This window comes from Ctenopharyngodon idella, chromosome 8, assembly GCF_019924925.1.
Source record: "Ctenopharyngodon idella isolate HZGC_01 chromosome 8, HZGC01, whole genome shotgun sequence".
Classification (NCBI taxonomy): Eukaryota; Metazoa; Chordata; class Actinopteri; order Cypriniformes; family Xenocyprididae; genus Ctenopharyngodon; species Ctenopharyngodon idella.
The window spans coordinates 33412621-33425966 of record NC_067227.1 but is presented as its reverse complement, the minus strand read 5'-3'; the positions used below and the strand labels follow the sequence as shown (position 1 = coordinate 33425966).

General features: G+C 38.0%; 1 protein-coding gene across 1 annotated transcript; it reads right to left on the bottom strand.

Moving 5' to 3' along the window:
* Window positions 1-575: 575 nt before the first annotated feature.
* Window positions 576-9301, bottom strand: ptger4a (prostaglandin E receptor 4 (subtype EP4) a). Its single transcript, XM_051902931.1, has 2 exons — window positions 7648-9301; window positions 576-4972 (listed from the first exon to the last, which is right to left on the bottom strand). Exons 1-2 carry the CDS (start codon window positions 8452-8454, stop codon window positions 4499-4501), a joined length of 1281 nt encoding a protein of 426 aa, XP_051758891.1. The 5' UTR covers window positions 8455-9301; the 3' UTR covers window positions 576-4498.
* Window positions 9302-13346: the final 4045 nt, after the last annotated feature.

The window sequence follows — 13346 nt, the reverse complement described above, 5'->3', positions numbered from 1 at the left end:
TAAACACTTATAATAGACTTACCATAGTGAATCAGGGTAAGACAAAAACACGTTTTGGAAGAAGGATTGATGATGTATTTAATCATTGTTTACATTTTGGTAATTTTGAACAAAAAAGTGTATCTTTAAAAGAAAAAAGTACCATTTATCAAATCTAACAAAATATGTTGATTGTAGTTATTGTTTATCTTTACTTTCTGATTTGCGATCAATTCAGACATCACCAACAAGAACTGCCAAAGCAGTTAAAGGATTAGTTCACTTCAGAATTAAAATTTCCTGATAATTTCCTCACCCCCATGTCATTCAAGATGTTCATGTCTTTCTTTCTTCAGTGGAAAAGAAATGAAGGTTTTTGAGGAAAACATCCAGGATGTTTCTCCATATAGTGGACTTCACTGGGGTTCAACGGGTTGAAGGTCCAAATGTCAGTTTCAGTGCAGCTTCAAAGAGCTCTACATGATCCCAGACGAGGAATAAGAGTCTTATCTAGAGAAACCATCGGCCATTTTCTAAAAAAAAAAAAAAAAAACATTATATATATATATATATATATATATTTTATTTTATTTATTTATTTTTTTTTTTTTTACCGCGGTAGAGCGAAAAACTTTTACCTTTTTTTGTAAAGGCCACTTGACTTAGTCTTTGACGTTCACTTTGTAAACGCTGGATCGGTACTTCCGCCTACGTCACGTGACCTTTCCAACATGATTACGTAATGCGTGGAGCATCACAGAGCAGTGCAAGACGAGCATTTGTGGTTAAAAAGTATATAATTTTTTTTTTTTTTTAGAAAATGGCTGATGGTTTCTCTAGATAAGACTCTTATTCCTCGTCTGGGATCATGTAGAGCTCTTTGAAGCTGCACTGAAACTGACATTTGGACCTTCAACCCGTTGAACCCCAGTGAAGTCCACTATATGGAGAAAAATCCTGGAATGTTTTCCTCAAAAACCTTCATTTCTTTTCCACTGAAGAAAGAAAGACATGAACATCTTGGATGACATGAGGGTGAGGAAATTATCAGGGAGTTTTAATTCTGAAGTGAACTAATCCTTTAAATAGCTGATCTTGTCTAAACTCTTAAAAATAAAGGTTCTTAATTGGCATCATCTACCTTTAGGTTCTTCAGATTATTAAAATGGTTCTTTCAAGAAGTGTTCACTGAGAGGTTCTTTTGGGAGCCAAAAATGTTTCTTTTAATTGCATTTTGTAACCTTTATTTTAAATCTTGATCTTGTATATAAATCTTATGTAATCTATACTGTATCTACTGTATTGTATAAGAACACAGGAGAGCCGGACAGAGCAGTGGTCATATTTGCTTTATCTGCGTGATTGTAAACAAAGATTAAGTATAATTAGCAAACATTTCATGGGAACAGTTTGTTTCATCTCACGGGTTATGAAGCCTGTAAACGACATCCGTATCCTGAGTGTAAAGAATGTTTATTAAAGGATCAGAAGGACACGGAGGTTGGCAGATTCCTGGCCTGAAGCTGTGTGTGTGTGTGTGTGTGTGTGACAGACGTCTGCTGATTCTCACACTGAACTCAATCACATTCGATTAGAAGTCTTCTCTGTTATCTAACAGTCTGAGCCTAAAACAACGACGAGACCCAGTGGAAAAAGAGCCTGTAATGAACACAGACATCGGTGTGTCATTATGACCAAAAACAACAAATCACAGAGCAGCTTCATAAATCAAAACTTTCTCAGAGGAATCTTTTCAGTCAGTGATGATTCTGTGATTTTGAACAAACTCTAAAAGACATTTCTATGATTTTGCCAACTACAGGAAACATTCTGAGAATGTTTCAGAATGTTCAAATGACATTCAAAGGTAACGTTCCCATAACGTTTAAAAGTTACTATTTGCTTTAGAATGTTTAACAATCAAAAGTAACATTCTCTTAATGTTTGATCAAATGGAATGTTTTCTTCAGATTCACATAAAATAGAAACATTTATAAAACGTTTTGAATGTGTCGAGAACATTCAGAAGTAATGTTAATGTTATCTGGGATGTCTTCATATGATCAGGTGATAAAGTGTCTCTCGCTGTAAGAACCGCACACAGTACTTATTTATTTATCTGCTGTTTGGGAAGCAGGACACACTGAGAAACTGGAAAGGTTTTTATGAAAACATCGTAACTAGGTTATTTCCTGCAGGGCTCAATTTTTGTTGATCTTGATGTGACTGATTTGACCTCTTCTGGAAAAACAAACACATGTGTACTGCTGGCAGAGAGAGAGGTTTTTACCGAACTGAACTGATCAAAACAATCCTTACAAATAAAGGTTCTGAAAGAGGGTTTCTGCAGCAACGCCAGAGAAGAACCAGTTTTCACCGCATACACCCTTAAAATAAAGGTTCTGTATTGGCATCCGTGCACTCTAAAAATGCTGAGTTTAAAACAACCCAAATAACCCAGTGGTTGGGTTAAATGTTTGACCAACCTGCTGGGTAGTTTTATTTAACTAAATGATGGCTGACTTAAAATTAACCTAAAATAGGTTGGAAATTAAAATTCAGACACATAATTACTAGAAGCAACAATAATCAAAAGGTGAACATTTATTAATAAGCAATTTAATAAATGTTTATTAATTAATTATTATTTATTAAACGTATTAATGTTAAGCGAACAATACACAAATTTTTAAACAATAGTTGAGTTAAATAAAAACTTTTTTTGTCCATTTTCAACCCAACTTGGGTTATTTTTAGCCCAGCATTTTTTAGATTGTGGTTCCATGAAGAACCTTTAACATACAAAAAACATTTCCATCGAACAAAAGGTTCTTTAGATCTTTTTAAATGCTGGGTTAAATGGGTTGGGTTGTTTTAACCCTGCGATTGGGATGTTTTAACCCAGCGATTGGGATGTTTTAACCCTGCGATTGGGATGTTTTAACCCAGCAATTGGGTTGTTTTAGCCCAGCGATTGCGATGTTTTAACCCAGCGATTGGGATGTTTTAACCCTGCGATTGGGATGTTGTAACCCTGCAATTGCGATGTTTTAACCCAGCGATTGGGATGTTTTAACCCTGCGATTGGGATGTTTTAACCCAGCAATTGGGTTGTTTTAGCCCAGCGATTGCGATGTTTTAACCCTGCGATTGCGATGTTTTAACCCAGCGATTGGGATGTTTTAACCCTGCGATTGCGATGTTTTAACCCAGCGATTGGGATGTTTTAACCCTGCGATTGGGATGTTTTAACCCAGCAATTGGGTTGTTTTAGCCCAGCGATTGTGATGTTTTAACCCTGCGATTGCGATGTTTTAACCCAGCGATTGGGATGTTTTAACCCAGCGATTGGGATGTTTTAACCCAGCGATTGGGATGTTTTAACCCAGCGATTGGGATGTTTTAACCCTGCAATTGGGTTGTTTTAACCCAGCGAATGGGATGTTTTAACCCAGCGATTGCGATGTTTTAACCCAGCGATTGGGATGTTTTAACCCTGCGATTGGGATGTTTTAACCCAGCAATTGGGTTGTTTTAGCCCAGCGATTGGGATGTTTTAACCCAGCGAATGGGATGTTTTAACCCAGCGATTGGGATGTTTTAACCCAGCGATTGCGATGTTTTAACCCAGCGATTTGGATGTTTTAACCCAGCGATTGGGTTGTTTTAACCCAGCGAATGGGATGTTTTAACCCAGCGATTGCGATGTTTTAACCCAGTGGTTGGGTTAAATGTTTGCCCAATGTGCTGGGCAGTTTTATTTAACTCAACTATTGTTTAAAAATTACTATATTTCTTGCTTAAAATGAATCCAAAATATGTTGGAAATTTAATAAGTTTAAATAATAAAAATAAACAATAAACATTTATTAAATTTCATATTAATAAATGTTCACCTTTTGATTATTGTTGTTGCCTCTAGTAATTATGTGTCAGATTTTTAATTTCCAACATATTTTGGGTTCATTTTAAGCCAGATATATAGTCATTTTTAATCAATAGTTGAGAAAACTGCCCGGCAAATATTTAAACCAGCCGCTGGGTTTGTCCATTTTCAACCCAACTTGGGTTGTTTTTACCCCAGCATTTTTAGAGTGTACTAAGAAAATAATGGTTCTGATCACTGAAAGGTTCTTTGGGCAACCAGAAATGGTCGTCCTGTGGCATCGCTGCAAAAAAACAAAGCAAACTTTTGTAACCTTTATTTTATTGTGAAGAACGTGTTTATAATCAGAAGAATCTGTTTCCACCATAAAGAACCTTTTGTGTAATGGATGTTAAAGCTTCTTCATGGAATCATCAATGCCAATAAAGAACCTTTATTTTAAGAGCGTAGAGACTTAAAGAGTAACTTTATAGCTGAATAAACTAATGGTTTTCTCAAATAAATAAATAATCAGATTTAGTGAAAGAGTCACTCGTTTAGATTCACTCCACAGATCTGAAATCGACACTCGATCAAAGCACAGAAGGCAGAACAGAGATCCATGTTTGGATGCAGAAGCGTCCGCATCAGGAGTTAAATGCTCTTCTCTTGAAGAGTCTCATTGGTTATAGTCATTTGTAAGCTCTTCTCTTTTGACAGACTGTCTAAACTGTTCCGATCGGACGATTCAGAAGAAGCTTCAGATAAGTACAGGTTTGACTGACAGGTGTCCGGGGCTTCGGGCGGATACAGAACCGTCTGCGAGGTGCTCGTGACCTCCTTCAGTTCTCCAGACACGGCGGACGGAGAGTCTCTGGAGATGATGGAGGAGACCTGTGCTCCGTCCATGAAGCTGCCCGGTCCCTGCACTCTCTGAGACTCCAGCTTGCAGAAGAGACACTTGATGTTCTCGATGAGTTTGGAGAGCACCGCTTTACGCAGGAGGATGTAGATCCAGGGGTCCAGAATGGGGTTGGTGGAGGCAAATCGGATAGCCAGCAGATCTGGGTTTCTGTCCAGCCTTTTCTCCACTGGCGTTTTATAAAGCTGGTTGAGAAACACCTGGACCTAAAAAAATGACATGAATTTTCAGTGCGCATTTGACAAACATAACATGAAAACATTCTGCTTATGAATATGTGCAGCAGGACACACTGAACACTTAAACAGAATAAACAAATAAAAGTTATGATTTAAGTAAATGTGATCATCCAGTTTAGTAATAAATGTGCAATTAAACCATAAAACTTATAAAATGCTCATATTTTTGGGAGACTTTATTTTTTTATAATGAAATGTCGGGTCTGTTATAGACATTCATTTTGTCCATTTTTACTGACATGCTTCAAGGAATAAAACATCATGATTAAAATAACATTAAAAGGCAAGATCAAATTGTTTTCAACTTCGTATTTTTATAGTTCCATTGAATCAAAAGCCTGAAATTAGAAATGAAAATATGAACATTAACCTGATCACAGACATATAATCTTTCATATAATCACAGTCAGAGATCTTTTTTCCTATTTAGTGCCATTTATAAAATCTAACAAAATATATGCTAATTATGGATCTTTTTTTCTTTACTTTTGATGCATTTGTGTGGATTTGTGATTTCAAATGTCACCAACAAGAATTGCTAAAGAAAATAAATATCTGATCTTGACGAAACACTTTAAAATAAAGGGATTTTTCCGCAGTGATTCCATGGAAGAAACATTTCAGTTCCCTAAAGAACCTTTCAGTGAACAGATCTAAAAAAAGAACCACTTTTTCTTAGTGTGAAGAACATTTTTGTGCAATGAAAAGATTCATGCTAAAAAAAAAAAAAAAAAAAGCTGGGTTGTTTCAACCCAAATTTGGGTCAAATATGGACAAACCCAACCACTGGGTTAAAATTTTAATTAAAATATTTAACCCATCGACTGGGTTTGTCCATATTTGACCCAAATTTGGGTTGAAACAACCCAGCTTTTTTTAGAGTGTTCAATGGGTGTTAAAGGTTCTTCAGTGACAAACCTTCATTTTTGAGAATTTATGATTCCATGAAGAACCTACAACATCTTTATGGTGGAAAAAGATTATTTAGATTATTAAAATGTTCTTCACACTAAGAAAAAAATGGTTCACTCTAAAACATGTTGGGTTGAAAATGGACAAACCCAGCAATTGGTTTGTTTTAACCCAAAGATTGGGTTGTTTTAACTCAGAGATTGCGATGTTTTAACCCAGTGATTGGGATGTTTTAACCCAGCGATTGGGTTGTTTTAACCCAGAGATTGCGATGTTTTAACCCAGCGATTGGGATGTTTTAACCCAGCGAATGGGTTGTTTTAACCCAGCGATTGGGTTGTTTTAACCCAGCGAATGGGTTGTTTTAACCCAGCGATTGGGATGTTTTAACCCAGCGATTGGGTTGTTTTAACCCAGAGATTGCGATGTTTTAACCCAGCGATTGCGATGTTTTAACCCAGTGATTGGGATGTTTTAACCCAGCGATTGGGTTGTTTTAACCCAGAGATTGCGATGTTTTAACCCAGCGATTGGGATGTTTTAACCCAGCGAATGGGTTGTTTTAACCCAGTGATTGGGATGTTTTAACCCAGCGAATGGGTTGTTTTAACCCAGTGATTGGGTTGTTTTAACCTAGCGAATGGGTTGTTTTAACCCAGTGATTGGGTTGTTTTAACCCAGAGATTGCGATGTTTTAACCCAGCGATTGGGATGTTTTAACCCAGCGATTGGGTTGTTATAACCCAGCGATTATGTTGTTTTAACCCAGTGATTGGGTTGTTTTAACCCAGAGATTGCGATGTTTTAACCCAGCGATTGGGATGTTTTAACCCAGCGATTGGGTTGTTATAACCCAGCGATTATGTTGTTTTAACCCAGTGATTGGGATGTTTTAACCCAGCGATTGGGTTGTTTTAACCCAGAGATTGCGATGTTTTAACCCAGCGATTGGGATGTTTTAACCCAGCGATTGGGTTGTTTTAACCCAGCGATTGCGATGTTTTAACCCAGCGATTGGGATGTTTTAACCCAGAGATTGGGATGTTTTAACCCAGCGATTGGGTTGTTTTAACCCAGAGATTGCGATGTTTTAACCCAGCGATTGGGATGTTTTAACCCAGCGATTGGGTTGTTTTAACCCAGCGATTGCGATGTTTTAACCCAGCGATTGGGATGTTTTAACCCAGAGATTGGGATGTTTTAACCCAGCGATTGGGTTGTTTTAACCCAGAGATTGCGATGTTTTAACCCAGCGATTGGGATGTTTTAACCCAGCGATTGGGTTGTTTTAACCCAGCGATTGCGATGTTTTAACCCAGCGATTGGGATGTTTTAACCCAGAGATTGGGATGTTTTAACCCAGCGATTGGGTTGTTTTAACCCAGCGAGTGAGAAGTTTTAACCCAGTATTTTTTAGTGTTCTTTTAAGTAGTCTACTGTTCACTGAATGGGTTAGGGTTAGGTACTGTATCTACTGTATTTTAATATAGTCAAACTGTGAGGTGACACCGTGACCCAAGGCTATTTCAGAATATTTATATCCCTTTAAGACTTTATCATCAGCCTCTGTGATTCATTCTAATCTGCAGAACAATGTAGAAAAATGAAACTGAAGGAAAATCAGAAGCAGATCGTGAGAAAGTTGTTGTTTAGCAGATAAGAGGCTCATATCTGAGGCAGGCAGCAGAACTGGAGAGATAAAGCGGACACAATGCCGTCCGAGCGCTTACAACGAGCGGAATGGAGCAAATGAGCACGACCGCGGAGGTGGCGATGAGCAGAATGACCATCTGGATCTCAGCGCCAGCCAGGCGGCCGAAGCTGCGGGTCCTGCCGGGATCGGACGCTCTGCCCGGGTCAGTGCCGAGAGACGTGCGCCGGACAAACCTGCGGTGCATCCGGATGAGCGCGCCGCACACCAGCACGTTACAGATCACCGTCACCAGGATCAGGAGCGAGCTGCAGCCCGCGTACATGTACGAGAAGGCGGCGTGCGCGCTGACATTGGTCCTCCAGTCGATGAAGCACCAAGTTTGAGGGTACTGCATCTTCACCTCTCCGAAGCCCACGCTCGGGAGCGCGCAGAACAGGATGTTGGACGCGTAAATGGCGAGCAGCGTCACTCCCGCGAGTTTCTTGTCCGCGTAATCGTTGTAGAGATACGCGTGGTTGATGGCGATGTATCTCTCGATGGACATGGCGCAGATGATGCTCAGCCCTGCCAGGGAGAAGAAGAGCAGGACGAATCCGAAGTACTGGCACAGCGGGTCTCCATCGGGCCACGCGCCTTTCACGTAGGTGGCGATGGTCACCGGACTGGCGAGGACGGTGCCTAGAAGATCCGTGACCGCCAGCCCGCAGACCAGCGTGTAGAAGGTGGTCTCCTTCTGCTCCCGCCTGGACTTGCAGAGCACGACGATGGCGATCAGGTTACTGATGACCCCAAAAATGAACATGATCGCGGGAATGGTGGGGATCCTGGGCTCCATCCTGCGCGTCGCGCTGCTGTTCGTGTCCATGTTCAGCTGGGATTCCATTAAACTCTCAGCGCTTCTCTAGCTCTCATCTTCCAGGAGTTGTAAGTCCTGCTGTGAGGGAATAAAGTCCTGACTGACTGAACCGCCCCGCCTGCCTCATGTAATCACACACTTATAACGGGACGCCCTTACCAAAAACACCAGAGACTCGCTACAAGTTATTAATATCTGCTTTAAACAAAATCTCATTCCCTTTATGAGGAAAAAATGTCTTGCTTAGTTGGAGTTTAAAAGACGCTTAATATTCAGAAATATTATTGATTTGACTGCACTGACACTCTCAGATTGAGAAATCATGTTTTCTGCAGAGCTGCTTTAAATCTCACTCTGGAAAATGCTGCATTAAAATGAACCCAAAATAGGTTATAAATTAAAAATCAGACACAAAATTACTAGAAGCAACAATAATAATCAAATGGTGAACATTTATTAATAAGCAATTTAATAAATGTTTATTGTTTAATTATTATTCATTAAACATATTAATAAATGTTAATTTCCAACATATTTTGGGTTCATTTTAAGCAAGAAATACAGTCATTTTTAAACAACAGTTGAGTTAAATAAAACTACCCAGCAGGTTGGGCAAACATTTAACCCAACTGCTGGGTTAAAACAACCCAATCGCTGGGTTAAAACAACCCAATCGCTGGGTTAAAATATCCCAATCGCTGGGTTAAAATATCCCAAACGCTGGGTTAAAATATCCCAAACGCTGGGTTAAAACATCACAATCGCTGGGTTAAAACAACCCAATCGCTGGGTTAAAACATCCCAATCGCTGGGTTAAAATATCCCAATCGCTGGGTTAAAATAACCCAAACGCTGGGTTAAAACATCACAATCGCTGGGTTAAAACATCCCAATCGCTGGGTTAAAATATCCCAAACGCTGGGTTAAAACATCCCAAACGCTGGGTTAAAACATCACAATCGCTGGGTTAAAACAACCCAATCGCTGGGTTAAAACATCCCAATCGCTGGGTTAAAATATCCCAATCGCTGGGTTAAAACAACCCAATCGCTGGGTTAAAATATCCCAATCGCTGGGTTAAAATAACCCAAACGCTGGGTTAAAACATCACAATCGCTGGGTTAAAACATCCCAATCGCTGGGTTAAAATATCCCAAACGCTGGGTTAAAATATCCCAAACGCTGGGTTAAAACATCACAATCGCTGGGTTAAAACAACCCAATCGCTGGGTTAAAACATCCCAATCGCTGGGTTAAAACATCCCAATCGCTGGGTTAAAATATCCCAATCGCTGGGTTAAAACAACCCAATCGCTGGGTTTGTCAATTTTCAACTCAACTTGGGTTGTTTTTAACCCAGCATTTTTTCCACAATTGACGAATCAGCATCTACACTGTTATTGAACTGACTGATCTGAATAATGACTCTATTGTCTTCTGTTTTACAGCATGAAGTTTGCATCATTGTTTCTATTATGTTCCTGTTTATCTGCGAAGCTGATTTGGATCAGTCTGTACTGTGTGAAGCGCTGTAAAGCTGACTGGACTTGATTTAGCAGACACTTTCAAACACAACAGAGATTCATCATGAGGAAATAACGAATGCAAATGATACAAAGTTACAAACACTGTCTAGATGAGGAGAGAACTAAGAATGAGTGAATCGACATCAGCAGGACACGGTTAAACACTCATTTTTGCAAGATTTTTGCTTGGTTTGCTGTTTTTAGAGGCATTTTGGCACTTGGCAGCTTTAGTTTAATTCCTTTTAATGATGTTTTTCAACAAGAGGGTAAAATAAAAAGGAAGAAGAAATGTTTACATTACAGTTTTCAGATAACATTTAACAACACATCGATTCAGTTCTACTTCACTGAACTCCAGTCAGGAACAGCAGGAATGCTTCACATAAACACATGCTCTGTGCACAAGTTTATACTCGTGTGCCCAAAAACATCCTCATCAAATCAACAGATCATCTACAACTATGTGATGTGAAGAGTTTGAATAATCTTCACTGTAACTCTGAGGTTTTGGCACATTGAGCTTCTATCCTGCCGAAAGGCCTTTATAAACACATCAACCTGCAGTGCAGGAGCACTTACCGTAGATCCAGAGACGTGTGCGGACACGAGCCGTGGAACACTGTTTCACCCCAAGCTTCAGATCTGATTCGTTCTGAGATTAGAAGGACGTTCAAAGAGACGCAACATTCCGATATTTAGAAACAACATACGCAGATGAAAAAGGGAAGAGAAAAGCATCTGTTTACAAATCTGCTCTGGAAAAGATTTCTTTACTATTTCAGTTTTTCTACTTTAAAATTTCACATTTCATTCAGTGTGTTACTTGTCATTTCTTGTCAATTTCTGAGTGAAAATTGTTTCAAAGTCAATCCTACAACAATTTTTTCCAGTGTGGTGTGCTGGGAATTATGGAAGCTTGTTTCTGCCATGGAATAAAAAATAAAAAAAGGTAATTGCGACTTTTTAATCTTACAATTCTGACTTTTTTCAGAATTTAAGTTTATATCTCACAACTGCAGGTTATAAAGTCTGAATTGCGAGATATAAATCGAGAAACAAAATAAGAATTGCAAGATGAAAAACCTTTTTCAATTGATCAGTTTATAAAAAGTCAAAATTGTAAGATAAAAAGTTGCAATTACTTAAATGAGCTTCCATAGGGATTTCCCAGGATTCACAGGAATCCCATGATTGAAATGTTGGCCTGAGGTCATGTATGATTCATATGATCTTTATATCTGATGGAGAACAGGATTTGTGATAACATCAGTTAAATTTGAGTGATGGTCTTAAACAAAGAGCGTTCAGTATTGTCTAGATGAGAGTAAACTGTTTATATTGGCAGATTCTGATGTCTGACTCAATATCAGTCAAAACTAAACCCAGTACGAGACTCAGTTCAGTTCTGCAGTCTTTGCATTAAAGCTTTTATGTTGATCTAATGCAGTGCAAAAATAATAATAATATTTTACAGTACAAATTAGGACTGTCGAATGCAGTTAAAACGCTGCTAAAATTCCAGATATGAGGGCAAAAATGCCCCGTGTGGTTTTTGTCTTATATTTATATGATATAGTTTAGCAATATCACATGAGAAAGAGTCCCTTTTTTCAACAGATATCTGCACGATTGCAAATGTGATATATATTTTATACATTTTAGACACAATATTGTCAGTTTTTGCCCAATTTCACCAATGAAAATAGTTTCAAACAAAGACAGAGCAGAACTGTTGTGTGATTCTGAATGAATCTGTGGATTTTAACAAATCAAGTGAATCATTGATTCAGTGAATCATTCATAAACACAGCCATTTGCTTCACTCCTGAATGAATCATATGGTTGAATGAATGATTCAATGACTCACTCATTAAGACGGTGACTTGCCGACACCTAATGGCGGTTTAACTTTCATATTTAGAGAATAATTTCATTTTTCATTCATATTCATAACACTTCAGATGCAGCGTCGGAAAGTTTGTGTAATGCTGAAAATATTTCTTTCTAAAGCTACTTTTTGTACTGTCTATTCAATGATTTTCTCATCTAACACAATAATGACTTTAAATGATCTTTCGGGGGTAATTTCTCAACCATGTGCAATTGATTAGATTACTTAATTGCCACATCATGTAATTAATTACATAAAAATTTTGAATTTCTTGACAGCATCAGTACAAATATATAAAAATTCTTAAATCAAGATACATTTACTGGAGAAGCAAAATGACTTGATGTTCAGTCTTGTTCTCTGAAAAAAATCAATAAATATAATCATAAAAATTGAGTTTATGCTTAAAATAAGAAAAAAATCTTCCAATGGGGTCAGAAAAATAAACTTAATTCAAAGAGAAAACAAGATTATTTTTCTGACCTCACTGGCAGATATTTCTTTCCTGTCTTGAGCATTTTTTGAAAGTGTATGGTTTATATCTTGAGAAACAAATTTTTCATGTTAACTAAATATTGTCATTTATCTAATTTAAAGCCAAAAATCACATGTAACCGAGAATTTAAAAGCTCTTAATTGAAGAGCGAATGTAATCCGTTTTGACATTATCAGTGCAAAAGCAGCAATGCATCTTAAAGTCCTGATTCATGGTGGTTCATGTAACGAGCTGATGCAGATAGACGAGGAGAAAAGCTTTAATCAGGATCCAAATGAGATTCAGCTTCACATGATTAGAATCATCCTCAGATTCATATCTCTTTCAGAGCTTCGGGTTACGTGCCGGAACAGGCCAAATAAATCATTTTCACATGAAAACCTAAACACAGCCCAGAGGAAACAGCCGCTTGATACCGAGAACCGCAATCCAATTAAAGCTCACTCTGTCCTCCATCATAATGAAATTACTGCATAAAACGGCCCAGAATACATCTGATTCATTTTGTACCTGTCACTGACCAGATGAGCCATTTATTATGAGATGATACATGAAACCACTTCCTGTGGCGCATGTTTGACATCAAATCTGACACGTCACAAATTTCACAAATCAAATTTGGTGGAAAAATAACCTCCTGATGACCGCCCACTTCAGCCACAAAATATGACTGACATTATTTTCTTTAATTTATTAATTATTAACAAGACTATTGAACTGACAGAAGGAGATCTGACACACACACACACACACACACAACAAACAAGATCAAGATACATTTACTTTTTACTTACAAAAAGACATCAGATATTAAGTCTAACATTTTGAAAAATGTATTTTTCTGACTCCATTGGCAGATATTTGTTCTTGTTTTAAGCACAAACTCACTTCATTTTGATTCATTTTCCAGTAAATGTATCTTGATTTAAGAATGTTCAGATATTTGAGCTGGAAAACAAGACAGAAACACTGAGGAAGAACATCATTTTTAGCAGTGATGTAAGAT

Coding starts and splice junctions, on each gene's coding strand:
- ptger4a (XM_051902931.1), bottom strand. CDS start 8,454: ATGGAATCCCAGCTGAACATGGACACGAACAGCAGCGCGACGCGCAGG. Junction 4,973..7,647: donor TTTGCTCCATTCCGCTCGTT/GTAAGCGCTCGG, acceptor TCATTTTTTTAG/GTCCAGGTGTTTCTCAACCA.